The sequence below is a fragment of the Prunus mume genome, linkage group LG2 (genome assembly GCF_029339155.1).
Source record: "Prunus mume cultivar Tortuosa linkage group LG2, ASM2933915v1, whole genome shotgun sequence".
In the NCBI taxonomy this organism is placed as follows: Eukaryota; Viridiplantae; Streptophyta; class Magnoliopsida; order Rosales; family Rosaceae; genus Prunus; species Prunus mume.
The window spans coordinates 20,105,830-20,121,967 of NC_142699.1; the positions used below are offsets into that span (position 1 = coordinate 20,105,830).

Sequence of the window (16,138 nt, forward strand, 5' to 3'; positions counted from 1 at the left end):
GGTCCCTTCCCTAACCCACGTTTCAGTTCGTCCATGATTTTGATGATTCACATTCACCATCACCACCAACACCAACCTCAACCTCTGAGGTTTCGGTTCTCTTAACATGTTGCTGGGTGGCGGTTAGTCGGTGGGTTTTGGAACTTAAATTTTGTGAAATTCCCTTTTTGTCCCACTTCCCACGTATGTTTTGATTAAGAAGATGATGTCTTTTTGGTCATTTTAGGAAACAACTAATGGTGGGAAAATGCATTCTTGTTTGTGTTTACTATTCGGTCTATGCACACAGAGTTCAAATTCCCCTACTCTTATTCACTACATACACTCACCGTTTAAAATGTCATCCGAGCGTATTTGGATTGGATTCACACATTCACCGTTTAAAACATCATCAGAGATTCGAAGGGCATTTGGATTACTTTTTAAAATATCATCCAAACGTATTTAAATTCCTACCTTCACCATTTAAAACATCATCAAAGCACATTTAGTAATTCCAATAGCACTTTAAAACGAACTAGTTTCTAAATTAAAATTTAATATTTACATTTCACATACACTTTAATGAAACTAAAATATTAAAAATAAATAAGTATTTGATGTAAGAGGTATTGTGATTACGTAGTGTACTGGATCCTAAGCCTCTACTTTTAGCTATTGTGCATTTACTCGTATTTTGCTATATCCAAGTCATCCTAAAAATTTAACTACTTAAAACATGCCACATCATCAAGTTCGAGTTTTTTTTTTTTAAACTCATGTTTTATGCCTTCAGTTTTGAGCGTCTTGCCTTGTTTTAGTGTATTTCTTCTCTGGTTGTTCATCGTAAAAGTTTCTCCTTTCTTTATAATTCAGTGCATAAATATTGCCCATTATTGGGAGAGTTTCAATTCCAATAAGGCAAAACTAGTTTTTTCTATTCTTCTTTTCTTTTTTTCTTTGCACAGATCCTCTTTTGATCGAAAGACATTAGCACAAGGTTTTGCTTATCAGTGGAGGAAGAAGAAGGTAGCTATTGAAATTTAAACTCAAGGAATCATATAAACTTCCATGGACATCACTCTTTCTTCCTAAAAGGCGAAGGAAAAAAATATGTGAACTGGAAGAAAAAAAAACTAATTTTACTTGATTTGATTGGAATTGAAATTTTTTGCAAACATGGGAGTTTTTCCATTACATCACAAAGCAGAAACTCAACCCAAGTGAAGACGCTCAAGGCACGAAGGCAAAAAATAAAAATAAAAAAATTAAGAGCATTAACGTTAGTTCAACGTCAATTTAGATATAAAAAAACTCAAAGTTTGATGATGTGGCATCTCTTAAGCAGTTAGATTATTAGAGCATCCACAATGGGCTCCCTAAACCACCTCCTTAGACAAATTTTAGGGAGGAATTGTAAAAATGCAACTCCAACTATGCTCCATATCCACCTCCTAAAATAGAGAGTCCTCTAAGAGCTCCTAAATCTGAGGAGAGATAAAGCATTCCTAGTGACTCCCTATAATTTAATGCTGCTTTATTTAATGAGTATTTCAAACATTTATTTAATGCTAACTATTTTTTATTTTATTTTATAATAGATATGGACCAATCAAAAAAGAGTTATAACATTTATGACTCTCCAAATTAGGGAGTATGGTTGGAGTTGAAATTTTTTAGAGAGCTCCTAAAATAGCTTTCTTGGTAACGTTTTCAGAGAATATTTTCAGAGAACGAAAACAAGAAAATGAATTTGCATTTTCAGGATTCAAGAATGCGTCTGGTAGATTAATTAGAAAACATTCAGAAAATAAAAACAGTGAAAACTTGTCCGGTAGTACAATTTGAGAATAATAATATATGAGCTATTTTTCAAGTGTATTTTTGATAATGTATGTTCTAGAAAAAATAATTAAAAAATAATAAAATTCTAATGTTAGAAAAACCTAGAATTATCTTTAATAACAAGTGAAAATGATAAATAAAAAAGTTGAATTTTGTTGGTTAATTAATAAACTGAACAAGTATGCATCTAAGAATAGTTTCTTATACATACAAAAAAAAATTTCCCAAAATAAATACATATTATTGAGTAAAGAACTTCTTGTAGTAGGATATGAGAATAAAATAAACAACGAAGTGTCATTTCTTTTCAACTTTTATTTTTTCATTAATATTTTTTTAATGTTTATTATAACAAAAAAACCTAAAATTACCTGAAACTAATGTTAAAACAAGATTATAACATAAAGGCTTATTATCACAAAACGTCCTTAAGGTTACGAAACTATTAGATTGCATCCTTAATGTTTTTTTGTTGTCATTCGTGGTCCTCAAGGTTAGTATGCATGATCACAAACGGTCTCTGTCGTTAGGTTCCGTAAAAAAACTCCGTTAGTTTGCTGACATAGCATATATGTATATCACAAAACATCTTGAGGTTCACACACCTATCAAAAATGGTCATTAAGAAATTTTTTAATTTTTTAAATTTAAAATTCATAACATTTTTGTTTTCTTTTTTAAATTTTATGAATTATAATTATTTTAAAAAATATATTAAATTTTAAATACATGTGACACTATATTATTGTAGTTGTGGACTCCATATATATGCCACATCAACAAACTAATGAAGTTTTTAAAAATAATTTAAAATTCATAAAATTTAAAAATGAAAAAAACTAAAGGTTTAGGGTTCATAAATGGTCAAGATTAAAATCTTTCTATAAATGGTTTTTTCATTTATAAATAATTTTAAAAAGAAAACCAAAATTTTATGAATTTTAAATTAAAAAATAAAAAAAATTCGTAGAGACCATTTGTGATAAGTGTGTAAACCTCAGGGATGTCTTTTGATATATATGTATGCCACGTCAGCAAACTAACAGAGTTTTTGACAGAACCTAAAGGCAGAGACTATTTGTGATTACACATATTAACTTTGAGGATCATAAGTGACACAAAAAAACATTAAGGATGCAATCTAATAGTTTCGTAAACCTTAGAGACGTTTTGTGATAATAAACCTAACATAAAATAAAAAGAGAGTTTCACTAAAACACCCAAAATAAGAGTTGAAATTATAAAAAAACAAACACCCAAAACACTTTATAAACACATCAAAAACCTATCATTACACACATTCAAAACTCATTTATAAACACACCCAAAAAATATACAATTGTTAATTTTGGGGTTGATTTTAAGTGTGTTTTTATGTTTAAATAGTGTTTGAATTTTTTTATAAATACATGTCTAGGATTGAGGTTATTTATAAATTTGTATAATAAAGATGTTAGCACACATTTCCTTCCTCATTCTTCTCGACTTTTCTTCTCCCAACTCAGAGACTCCCGACCACCCACCTCCCTTCTTTTTTCACTCTAACTCTCTCATCTCTCTTCATACATCCTTCCTCCCATGAGTGCTGGTGTTGTTTGGGCTTATATATCCCATGTGAAAACAGCAACAAAATCACACTGGAACACACAATTCAAACCATCACAATAACTATCACCCTCGATTTATTCAATTGGGTCGGTGGTGGCTGTTACGGTTTGATTGATTGGGTGGTGATGGTGGAGGGAGGCTGTGGCGGAGGCTATGGCGTTGAGGAGTTTGATTCAAGCCAAGGATCTGATAGCGGTGAAGGCTGTGGCCTTGGAGTCTGAGTGGGTCTCACAAAAGAAGGCAAAGATAGAAAGGAAGAGACAGTGGGGTGTTTAATTTTTGGGTATGGGATTTGAGAAATATGAGAATGGAATAGAGGATGATGATGTCTTGTTCCAACTGAAACTATTTCCCCTGTTTTCACTTCCCTCTGAAAATGATGAAAACGTCTAAAAGTTGTTTTCTCGTTTTATGAAGAAAGTTGAGATCGTTTTCAATTCTTCGTTTTCTGTGTTTTCTAACTTAATTGCACCGAACGCATTTTTGGTTGATTTTAATCTCGGAAAACAGAAAACAGGGTTAGAAAATGATAATGAACGGGCCCTTATACTTTTAGCTAAATTTTAACTAAGAAATATAGAACATCATAAGCACTTAAATTATGAAATGCAGATAAATACACAATAGCTAAATGCAAAGGCTCGAAATCTATAGTGTACGACATAATTTCATCATAAGCACTTAAATTATTAATAGTATACTTATTTCAAATATTCATAACACTAGAGTTAAATTCAATTTTCCTACAGATTAGACTAGATTACATCCATAATTTGGGAGATTGGATTGGATTTTGAACTTTCTTTTTATTAAGGTTTTTCATTTTGTTCCTCTTAAAAATATCCGACGACATGTCGTTTCGTACATCCTTGGGAGCTCTGGATAAAGGCCTGTCCACTTTCACTCTGCCCGCTCACACAGTGTCCACAACACCATGATACAGCTCCAACCTCAAACGCTCTTCCTTCTTCCTCAAGGGTCTCTGATCCCATCTCCAAAACCCTCCAAAAACCCTAACCCTAAAACACCCAAATCGCTCTCCAACTCCCTCAGGCCAACCCTCAATTCCCCAAATTACCCCCCACTTTCCCACCACCCAAACACTTCCGATTCCGGCCTCCTTTTCCGCGAAAAGGTCCTCTACTTAGAAACCCACCTCAACGTCAATTCCCAAAAAGCCCTCCAACTCAACCCAGATTTCCGCTCCTGCCCTATATCCTCCCTCAAGTCCGTTGAGAACTGCCTCTCCTCCATGGGCATCGAGCGCCCAGCTTTCGGTCGGATCCTCGACATGTACCCGCAACTCCTCACTGTGGACCCGCACACCCATCTCTATCCAATCTTCGATTTTCTACTCAACGAGGTCCTAATCCCCTTCCCCGATATACGAAAGTCCATAATTCGGTGCCCTAGACTCCTGGTCTGCGACGTAGACGACCAACTGCGGCCCGCATTGAAGTTCTTGACCGAATTGGGGTTCGTGGGTCGGAGTTCGATCACGTGCCATACGACATTGCTGTTGGTTTCGAGCGTTCAAGGTACCCTTTTGCCCAAGATTCAGTATTTGCAGAGCTTGGGGCTTAGCTATGAGGAGGTGGTCAACATGGTGATAAGGTCACCTGGGTTGTTGACTTTTAGCATAAATAAAAATTACAAGCCTAAAGTTGAGTTCCTTTTGAAGGAAATGAAGAAAGATATTGCAGAGCTGAAGAGGTTTCCTCAGTACTTTTCGTTTAGCTTGGAGGGCAAGATTAAGCCCAGGCATAGATTGTTAGTTGAGCACGGCTTTTCTCTTCCGTTGCGGGAGATGCTGAAGGTCAGTGATGGGGAGTTTAATGTTCGGTTGATTGAGATGCGATTGGGGTCGGTCGAGGGAAGCTGGTTGTAATCCGACCTTACTTGCTTGTAACTTGAATTTTGTATATGAAATTGATAGCCAATTGTGTTGATTTTAAGGTGTTGTATGGTTACTCTGTAGTGGCCTAAGTTTTCTGTGGCAAGCTTGAATGTTAAGTTTGTGATATTTACATGAGGCATAGTGTGGATTGTCGAAAGGAAAATTGGTACTAGCTAGAATGGTATATTATGTCTGATTATGCTAGGAATTGGTCTTTGTATATGTTCTTTATCTTTGAATTTTTGGTGTGACAATGAATTTAGATGGTTCTAAACTTCTGAATTTCCCCTTACTGGGGTTTAAGCTACAAAATCTCCGTAGACAATGTAGTGCATGCTCAGTTGTATCTTCTGAAGAAGCTATAAATATGACTTACCTGGAAAAATTACGTGTATTAAACGTGAAGAATATGTACATACCTGTATTGTACTAACTACGGCTACCTTGGCATCTGAGTGAGGTGGTGTGAGGGATACATATTCTATTCCAGTGATAGCGGTTTATTTGTTATGTAATCTTTTCTTCACTTCTTCTGTTGTTTGTATAGTCTACCAATTTTCTTAAAACATGAACCTGTCTTTTTTTTTTTTACTTACGTTCTATGTCTCAAGAAAATCTTTCATTGTCAAATGAATTTTTGTCAAACCTTTGTTTTGGCAGGTGATAAAAGAAGCTCCAAATTTCCTACAATTCAGAGAGTGGGAAGCAAGGTTTACCACATACATGGGCAGCTCGACTGACGAAATGGGCCAAGATGGATTGGGTTGGTAAACCGTTACCATAGGAAAATGAACATTTTTGCAGCCCATTTATGCTCTCTCTGAGTTTGAGCAGCAAAAATCTCAGCCTTAATAAAACCCCACAACACAAATAAACTGAAAAGTTAACGAGGTGAAAATGTTGCAGCAAGTAAGTGTAGCAAAGTTAGATTGCAGAGTTAGCACGATGGCCAAAAAGATAGGGCACCGATCGAGAGCAGAGCGGGCACTGCCATTGAACCAGTGGATATTAGAGTGCATCATCATTGATGATGAGTGCAAATGCATGGGCCATGTTTGTTAATTAAATCAAGGCAGGTACTCGTTTGTCTATAAAAGGCAGCAGCTGAAGAACCTCTTTGGGTTACGTTACGTTAGATGAATCAGTTAGCTTTTTTTTTGGTCGAAGAATCAGTTAGCTTAAGCGAAAGCATCCATCTATCTGACATTCTGAATCACTGACAACCACATTGACACATTTATCTGACACCAAAACTTGTGAGACTTATTGGTCTTTATTCTCTGAAATGACCCATCGATGATCCTACTGGTTTTAAGAAACTTTGAGCCTAGAGGAAAGAGGAGGAGGAGGAAGATGTGAATTTTGATAGGCTCATAGGCTCACAGGCCATGGCTCATATGGTTAAATCATCCTCCTCCTCCTCCTCTTCTGCTGCTTAGTTTAGAAGAAAGGGATTGGATTGGACTGGACTGGACAGCCTCAACAAACAAAAACCCTCTGCTCTGCTGTTTATAAAGTGGTTAAATGGTTTCACTGCAATCATTAAAAGTAAGGCAAACCCTGTTTCATGCATAAATAATACCAACAAATCACTCTCTTCTGTTTCCACAACAACTTACACCAATATTATCTCTGCAATTGATTTCCCATGGAGAAAATTTAGAAACAGATTGGTGGAAAACAACACTATAGTCTATAGATGTCGTTTTGTCACTTTTGTACATAAACATTTGTATATATGCGTAGTGTGTTCTTTGCTGGTGAGGTTCAGTTTTGCTTTGGTTTTTTTTTTTAACAGTTTACTGCTGCAGACAGCCACAAGCTTGGTTCAATCTGAGTGAAGCAATTTTGAAGTTGTGATTATTGATGAGTAGGGTTGATGCTGATGGTATGGTAAGTAGTGCACTTGGTACACACAAGATCAGAGTGGGATCCTAAAAGGACAGTCCAGGAGGCCTTTGCCAATTTATCCATCAACCAACCACCCCACAAGGCACACACAGCTAGTATAATGCTGCTGATGTATGATCTCTACTCTCATGACTTTGCATTTGAAAAACAACAAGCATGGGCCCTACACACACTTACCACTTATCAAACTTTATAAACTGTCACATCAAGCACCAAATTGCAATCTTCATTATTTCTGGATAAATATCCCATGATGCTCCTGTAGACTAGATAACACCAGACAATGAAAACATGAAATCTTTAAATCACCTGACTTTTTTGTATTGACATTGATCTTAGTAAATTAAACTCCGGAAGGTTTTTATTTTTCTTGTTTTAATGCCTTGTTTGTTCAAGCTTAGATAAGAAACCAAACACTCTCTCTCTCTCTGTGAAGGTGAAGCAAGCAAGCAAGCAAGCAAGCCAAGCACCATTTTTCTTGGGTACACATGCATCCTTGTCTAGTGAGAGTGACGACAGGCTTTTATGGTACGGTGTCCGAAGGACCATGAACCGTTGGGCCTGTTTTGTTTCTTTGCAAACAACACAGGGGTCTCCAGCGCACGTGGACTGGTACAATCACTTGTTCTACTTGCCCATCAACTTTCAACTTTCAATTGTATTTTTTTTTTATAAAGAAAAGAAAAGGAAAACCCAAACCAAAATTATATGGCACACAGACAATTCCTCTATGTTAACAAAGCTGTGTCTCTTCCTCAATCAATGAAAGAAAATCTCAAACAAAATCAACCTCCCTGTCCTTTCCCTTCTTCCATCTCTTAGACTCTCAGTGACTAATTACATATTTAATATGGATTTTTTTTAGCAATGATCCTTCAATTATACTCGGAGTTATATTTTGGTCACTTAATTCTAAAAATAGTTATAGAGATCACTCAATTAGGTGTTGTGTTGCACCAAAATGTAACTCTGAGTATAATTCAGGGACCTTTGCTACAAATAACTCTTATTTATTTATTTTTTGTCATTTCGTTTTTATAAATATTTGGAATGAATTTCCAAATTTACCCATGGATTTAACAGAAAAATAAACAAACTTGATGAAAAGGACTAGTAATGCAAACCCTATATAATTGGATGACCTCTGCAGCTATTTTTGGAATTGAGTGACCAAAATGTAACTACGGGTATAATTCAGAGACCATTGCTATTAAAAAAAAAAAAACCCTATTTAATACTGTACAAACAAACCACAAAATCCCAACTATAACCCCTCCCTATGATTTCCTCCCTCCCCCCCTCCTTTGGTACAGATTGCTGATGACTGATGACTGAGAGAAGTGAGTACCATTCAATCATATTCAGAGAAATTAATTTGAAGAAGAAAGAAAGACTGATGCGGTCCAATTATTATAAACTAGCCATTTTCACTGTGCTAGCTCTTCAATCGTACTGTTACTGTACAATGAGTCTTTTTAAATAAAAAATAATAATAATAAAAACCTTGTTTAACATCTTGGAAATTAGTGTGGTAAAAAGTAAAAACCAACCTTTCTTTTACCATATGAGGTAATTGTCTATTGAAGCTGCAATGAGATGGTGCGTCATCTCTTTATCATCTCTGTGTTCAAAGTCAGCTTACTGACTGTTAACGCTTATGACAGTCCAACTCCTCCTACCTTTATTATTGTCTATATGTGGCACGATATGGCTTTGGATGCTGCCCCTTCTTTGGATATAAATTCACCTAACTCAGCATTATTTAGTAACCAGTAATATTCTCTCTCTTGAATAGTATTAATATATATATAATATAATATCTGGAACTTAATATATATATATATATATAGAGAGAGAGAGAGAGAGAGAGAGAGAGATCATGGAAGTAGAGTTGTAGCTAGCTTTATTGTAGTACTGAGCACACAATAGTAATTTGATAGCTAGCTTCAATCCTGATTGACTGGAGAGGTTGTAGACTTGGTTGGTTCTTAGGCTTCTGTTGCACAATTACTTGAAGGGTATACACTTCCCCAACATACCATCATCATCATCCATGTATTGCATGCACACATTCATGCATCCGTGCATAGTTGACACCATTGTTAACTCCTAATCACTCGCACCATACAAAGAAATAAGTTTATGGTTTGTTCGTTGGGTTCAATCATGGAAATTTGTTACTCTCCAAAACCACTCTAGATCATAATGCATCTTTATCTTGTTTAATTAAACTACGAAATGTTTGGAATGGAGGCATGTGTCTTTCAACTTTTAGTTGTCAGCTTAAGTTTTCGAAGTTAGTGGTTGTCTAACATGATATCGGAGTTTTCTTTTTTAAATAATCATGAGTTTGATTCTCATTTCCCATTCATATGTTACGTAAAGGATATAGACATGAAATATATATATATATATAGTTCTCTTTTATTGAGGGATTCTTTAAATAATTTTATTTAAAGGACACATTTTAGAGTATCTTACGACTTTTTTTTTCCAACATTTCAAACTATCTATTTTTTAAGTCTACATTCATAGATCAACCTTACAATAAATTAGACAAATCGAAAAACGCTTCGACATCCAATTGTATCCTACAAAATCAATGAATACGGTGCATTAAGAAAGTACTAAAATTTCAATAATATAATTGAGTGGTCAAACAATATCAGATTCAAATGATTTTTTGAAGAGATGATATCTGAATGATTATCTAAAACATAGACTGTTCGGATTAGTTAAATACAATGTGAAGTGGGCCCTATAAAATTGTCTCTCAAATAAGCTAATTTGAGGAATCCCTCAATGAAAGCTCTATGTATATAAATATATATTGTAACATTCCACATTGACAAACAGAGAGAGGGTAATGTGCCTTATATGTACATGCCCGCCTCCATATAGCACGAGGCATTTTGGGAGCTCATTGGTTTCGGAGTCATAGGAACTCCAAAGTTAAGCGAGTTGGAGTTAGAGTAATCCCAGGAGGGGTAACCCACTAGGAAGTTGCTCGTGAGTTCCCAGAAACAAAACCGTGAGGGCAGAGAGGGGGGCCTAAAGAGGACAATATAGTGCTACGGCGGAGCCGATTTCGAGATGTGACAGTTTGGTATCAGAGCCACTCTGCCATGTGGTGCAAGTGTGCCGACAAGGACGTCGGGTCTCTAAGGGGGGTGGATTGTAATATCTCACATTGACCAACGGAGATGAGGTAATGTGCCTTATATGTACATACCCGTCTCCATCTAGCACGAGGCCTTTTGGGAGCTCATTGGCTTCGGAGTCATAGGAACTCCGAAGTTAATCGAGTTGGGGCTAGAGTAATCACAGGATAGGTGATCCACTGAGAAGTTGCTCATGAGTTCCCAGAAACAAAATCGTGAGGGCAAAGAGGAGGCCAAAAGCAGACAATATCGTGCTACGGCGGAGCCGATCCCGGAATGTGACATATATATATATATATAAATTTTTAGAAATAATGATTGTCTAGCATTAAGATTATATTCATGCATCAGAAAAATTTATGTGGAAGGATCTTACTCTGACCACAATAATGGCCAAACCTTCAAAACCAGTGTTAATTAAACACATTTCCATGACAATGATTCACAACTAATTCATTTGTAATTCTCAAATTCAACCAATTGCGGAAAAGTAACATTATAATTTAGGGTAAACTACAACAAACCCTCCAACCTATAAGGTCATTTACGAGTCCATATCCGATTTTGGGGACATTTATGAGTACATACTTAACGTCGAGGAAAACCTACAATTTGCCCCCTCTGTTAGTGAGACCATCAGGAAATCTGTTAAATGCTGACGTGGCGAATGTGGGTTCCATTTTTAATGAGGTGGACTTACAGTTGGACAAATAAATAATAAAAAATTATATACATGTTAAAAATAAATTTTAAATCATATTAAAATCATTAAAAATGAAAAGAAAAAAAAATATCCTCTCTCCTCCTGCATAGCCAACCCTCTCTCTCACCCGACTCAACCCTACCTCTCAGCCACCCCCCTTCCGTCGCCCACCTCCAAACCCAACTCTCTCTCTCTCTCTCTCTCTCTCTCTCTCTCTCTCTCTCTCTCTCTCTCTCTCTCTCTCTCTCCTTCTCCCTCCCAACCCACCCCAACTTCTCTAGAAAGCTCATCCTTCTTCTCCTCAAATTTAAACCCATTTTACAACAACATTAGGAAATACAAATCGTGAAGAAACTTGGAAAATAAGAATATTGGCAAAGTACTGTGATAGGTTGATTTCCAAATTACCACACTTGAAACAAGATTAATTTTTGCAGATACTTCCTCTTGATTAATTATCAGTTTCTAGGTAAACTGATAAACCCAAAAACAAGATTAATTTTTGGAACAAAATGATAAAGTTCAAACAAACATAAACTTGAAAAAGAACATTGCCCAAAAAGACAGATCCTTCACTAATAACAAACGACTATTATAACACAAAAAACGCAGATAATTCCTCAAATTTAAACTCATTTTGCAGATCCTAATATTGTTCTAGCTCCGGTGAGATCTGAAGAACGACGACAAGCTCGCGAGGTCTTGAGAACATTCCCCATGGCATGTTGCGAAGACCCAACCACCTGAGTTTTGTAGATCAGCCTCGTTCATTCTCGACAAGCAAGACCAAGAACGAAACAACGCCACATCGGCCTTGAAACCTGACTCCCTCACTCTCCCCGCCACCACAGTCCTCATCCATGGCCGACCCCTCGCAAAGCCCTAACCCTAAAATCTGGGCCTACTACCAAACCCGGGTGGCACACCACGGCATCGTCACGAGCGATCGGCTGGCCCTGGCTCAAGCCTGCCGTCTGCGAACCCCGACGAACAAGGTCCAATTGTCGGCGAGGTTGAAGCCAAACCGGTTACGCTTCCGGCAAGCCCTTGGCGTCATCGAGGAGTTCAATAACAGGAGAAAGCAGCCTAATTTGGCGAAGGCCGTGGCGCGATTCGGCCTTGGCGTCTGTGATTCGGTCCAGTAAGGCCACCACGATGATGGAGCTCGAAATTGAGCTTGGGGAAGTTCCTTCGTGTTCTTGCATTCTTTCAGAGAGAGAGAGAGAGAGAGAATGATTTGTCTTTTTCTATTTAAATAAAAATTAATTATTTAATATAATTTTACTTGTTTTGTATAATTGTTTATTAGTTTTTTGTCCACGTGGAATTCCACGTCAATTAAAAAATGGGTCCCACAAATGCCACATAGGCAGATAACTGATTTTTTGACGATTTCACTAACGGAGGGGGCAAAATTGTAGGTTTTCCGTGACGTTGAGTATGATAAATGTCCCCAAAATCGAGTATGGACTCGTAAATGACCCTAAAGGTTGGGGAGTTTACTATAGTTTATCCTATAATTTAATAGGCCCAATGCCCCTCCATCAATGAGCTGAAAAACAGGGACAGAAAGTCAGGTAGATTTTGGAGTAGTCTTGACACATTTTATATGCATTAATTCATTGCTAAAACTGAAACCCCACCATATTCTACTAAAAGGGTGAAAAATAAAAGAGTAATCGAACCCCTTAATCTGATTCTGAAGTCTTGTGTTTTAATTTAGCACAGACAGGAAATAAATATTTTGGTCAATTTTCCAGACCCTCTCCAATAACTGTTTCCAATCCAATCACATGCTGTGGGTGAGGGAATTCCATATCATGCATGTTCTTGTGTCCTCAGACAAAGTTGGCTTGCTTGGCTGACTTCCATGCTTATATCCAACTTACATCTCTATGTGCTGAGAAATACTTCTCTATTCTCTCTCAAGTGATACGAGTAAAGAAAAAGAAATAGAGAGAAATGGGCCATGAAATGAGGATGAATTTTTTTTATTCCTATGCTTGATGTTTTCTTATACTCTTAATTACAATATTCCTCTCTTTAGCACCACCTTTGAATTGCTACATCAATTATTATTTATTTATGAAATATATCTACCCATTAACCTATAGGAACTGAGACACCAGTGGTTTTCCTTTTCATGTAGTTCCAAGGGAGCAGCTTCATAGAATCTTATGGCACAGTCCTACAATTTATGTGGTGGGCCATCTGTATCATCAACCTTTGTGACTCCTTCCCTTTCATGCATTTCTGGCTGCCTTATTAGATGATGATGACGAGCCAGCCTATTCCATGTCTTACATTGGTCATCCCAAAAGCATGTTCTTTTTACTTCATCTCTCTCTCTCTCTCTCTCTCTCTCTCTCTCTCTCTCTCGGTATAACAAACTCAACCACACGTTCATCAGCTTGGGGGAGTTTTTGATTTCTCATTCCTTTTACAAGAAACCTCACTCTGTCTCATATGCACAATTTGTTATGCTCCCTACCAAGATATCAAAAATATTGACATCCAAAGAAAAACAACATTATAAATGATGAAGATTTTTACATGAAAAGATGTCTAGAGTTAATGAACATCAGGCCTGTGCCTATGGAGACATCTTTTCTGCATTAATTCAACACGTACAACAGGAATTTAAGTATAAGATCTGAGGTTGCGTTTATATATATACAGATGGTAATTTAGAACAGTTTCACAGTCCTATAGGGCTATAGCTAGCTTTAGGGGAAAAAAATGAAAAAAAGAAACTTCAATCTGTGACTTTCATAACTCTGATTTGCCTCTTCCATCTATATGAATATTTGAGGCTGCAGCACAATTATTGCGTGCTTTTTAATCCAAGTTTCACCATATGACACAAGTCTTTTTCTTTTTTTTCTGTATTCTTTGTGGAAATTGCACTACTTTTCAAAACAACATGTTTATAAATCAATGAATAAAGATATATTTTTATAGAAACTTCCTGCAATCGTCTATGCTTGGTATGTGATGTGAAAATTAAATCATCATTGAATTTTACTTGCGTACAAGTTTTTACATGCCTCATCCTGGTTACTGCAATTTTTATGGGTAACAATGTAAGAAAGGTCCTCAATAATTTATGGTCTCGTACCTTGGTTCTACACGTGCAAACATGGGGGCACACGTGGGAGTGGGAGGGGCAGACTGGCAGAGGAAGAAGACAACAAAAGAAAGCAGAGGTGAGTGAGAGAAGGCAGGCAGATAATATGAGGGAGATATGATGATGGGAACAATATATTCTGTACACCAAGTACTGTTCATTTTTACCTGTCAATATTGAATGCCCACACACCCACACACCCACACACATGCTTTTCACTTCTCTTCCCATCTGGTCTGAAAAGTTGGAGACCAAGTGATTTATTGTTTTTTAAAAGATGTAACAAATGGGGGTTCTTTTGGATTTTGGAGAGTTTCTATTAGCCCCTCCTCCTCTCTCATGTCCCCAGTTAATAACATTGTCTGCTAACTCATAACTAATCCTTCATGTCATCTGTAGGCTCAGACAGGAGCAAAACTTATATATCATAGCAGAACGTGATTGGATGAAAATAGTAAAATAATGTTATCCCCGTAACGTGCAAGTTCTTCTCCTAAGACAGAGGAACCGAGTTGGTAATAATGGCCATCTTAATTGAAGTTTAATATTTGAGAATGCTGTAAACTTTGTTTTAGTCATTTTATTTATACTGTTGTTATGTGGATGAATATGACAAGGCTAAAGAGAAATTTGTTTGTCTTGCAGGTTCCCAATGTGGGATATGATGACATCAAAAGAACACAGGGATCTCATAAGCATGTTCACATGCATTATATACATACATCTTAAATGCTACAGGCATGAACCTGTACAGGGAAAGGGGAGAATAGTGGCACACAAACGTGCATGAGTAATTTTGCTTTGCTGGGACCCTTGTGGTATGTATGAACAAACTGACTGGGAGAGTTTTGTAGAGGAATTGAAAAATTCAAGCAAACTCCAGATGGTGAGGACCATTCATTAATAGAATAGTAAAAAAAAACCAAATGAGGGTCTAACTGATCTACTCTCTCTATCTTTTTATGAGTCGTGTATCTGTATTCTGTGATGGGTTTTTGTTTTCTTTTGAATTCTCATATTATGCGGAGTCAGGATGTTCAAAGATTTTGACCCAAACTGCTCACTTCTTCCAAGCCTAGATAGTACATTCCTGTGAAAATATGACAAACAATAAATGAAACGTCTGCAACTGGGTTTTCCAGAGAGTGAAAACTAAAAATAAGACCAAAGTTTCCTTCCATTATTTTGTACATGTTAGTATTTATTGTTGATATCTGCTATTATTTCTTAGGGTAAGGGTAAGGGTAATAAGAAATGAGTCTAGTTAAACATTAAAAGTTTAACCAATTATTCAAGGTAAGCTTGAATTATATCTGATACAAAAAATAAAATTGATGTCTCCTCGAAGTACATGAACCCTCTATTCTAAAAGAGACAGAGAAACAGGTGGGGAGGTGGGGATTAGAATGACGTTAAGGAAGTGGCCTTTTCGGACTGTTATAATAGTTGTGAAAGAAGGGACATGAAAATCAAAGCAAATTCATGGCCAAAGTGTTTGGTGGTGATGGTCGTTAGGTCAACTTCAGGTGGTTAACTGAAACCCAAGGTAAACAGCCTTCAACTCTAGTTAAAAAGGAGGTTTGCTGAGTGCTGCTGAAGATGGATAGAGAGGGCTTGCTGGCTGGCTGGCCTACCTTCTTCTTTACTAGTGTTCAACAGAAGGAGGGGCTCTTGTGTCAAAGTGCTCTTCTATCTGTGGTTTGAAAAGAAAGGAGTGTCTTAGCCCTGCACAAGCCCAAGCTAGCACACATCACATTAAGAGTCTTTCTTGTCAATCTTGAGAGAGACAGCCTTAAGCAAGAACCTTCAACTTCAACCCCATGAACATGAATGGAGAGAGAGAGAGAGAGAGAGAGAGAGAGAGAGAGAGAGAAGTTTCACACGTGTGAGTGATGTGGGATTTGTTA

General features: G+C 36.8%; 1 protein-coding gene across 1 annotated transcript; it reads left to right on the plus strand.

The window, feature by feature from the left end:
* Positions 1 to 4,329: 4,329 nt before the first annotated feature.
* On the plus strand, positions 4,330 to 5,533 carry EMB93 (Mitochondrial transcription termination factor family protein). Its single transcript, XM_008223380.2, has one exon. It carries the CDS (start codon positions 4,367 to 4,369, stop codon positions 5,318 to 5,320), a length of 954 nt encoding a protein of 317 aa, XP_008221602.2. The 5' UTR covers positions 4,330 to 4,366; the 3' UTR covers positions 5,321 to 5,533.
* The last annotated feature ends 10,605 nt before the right edge of the window (positions 5,534 to 16,138 follow it).

Coding starts and splice junctions, on each gene's coding strand:
- EMB93 (XM_008223380.2), top strand. CDS start 4,367: ATGATACAGCTCCAACCTCAAACGCTCTTCCTTCTTCCTCAAGGGTCT.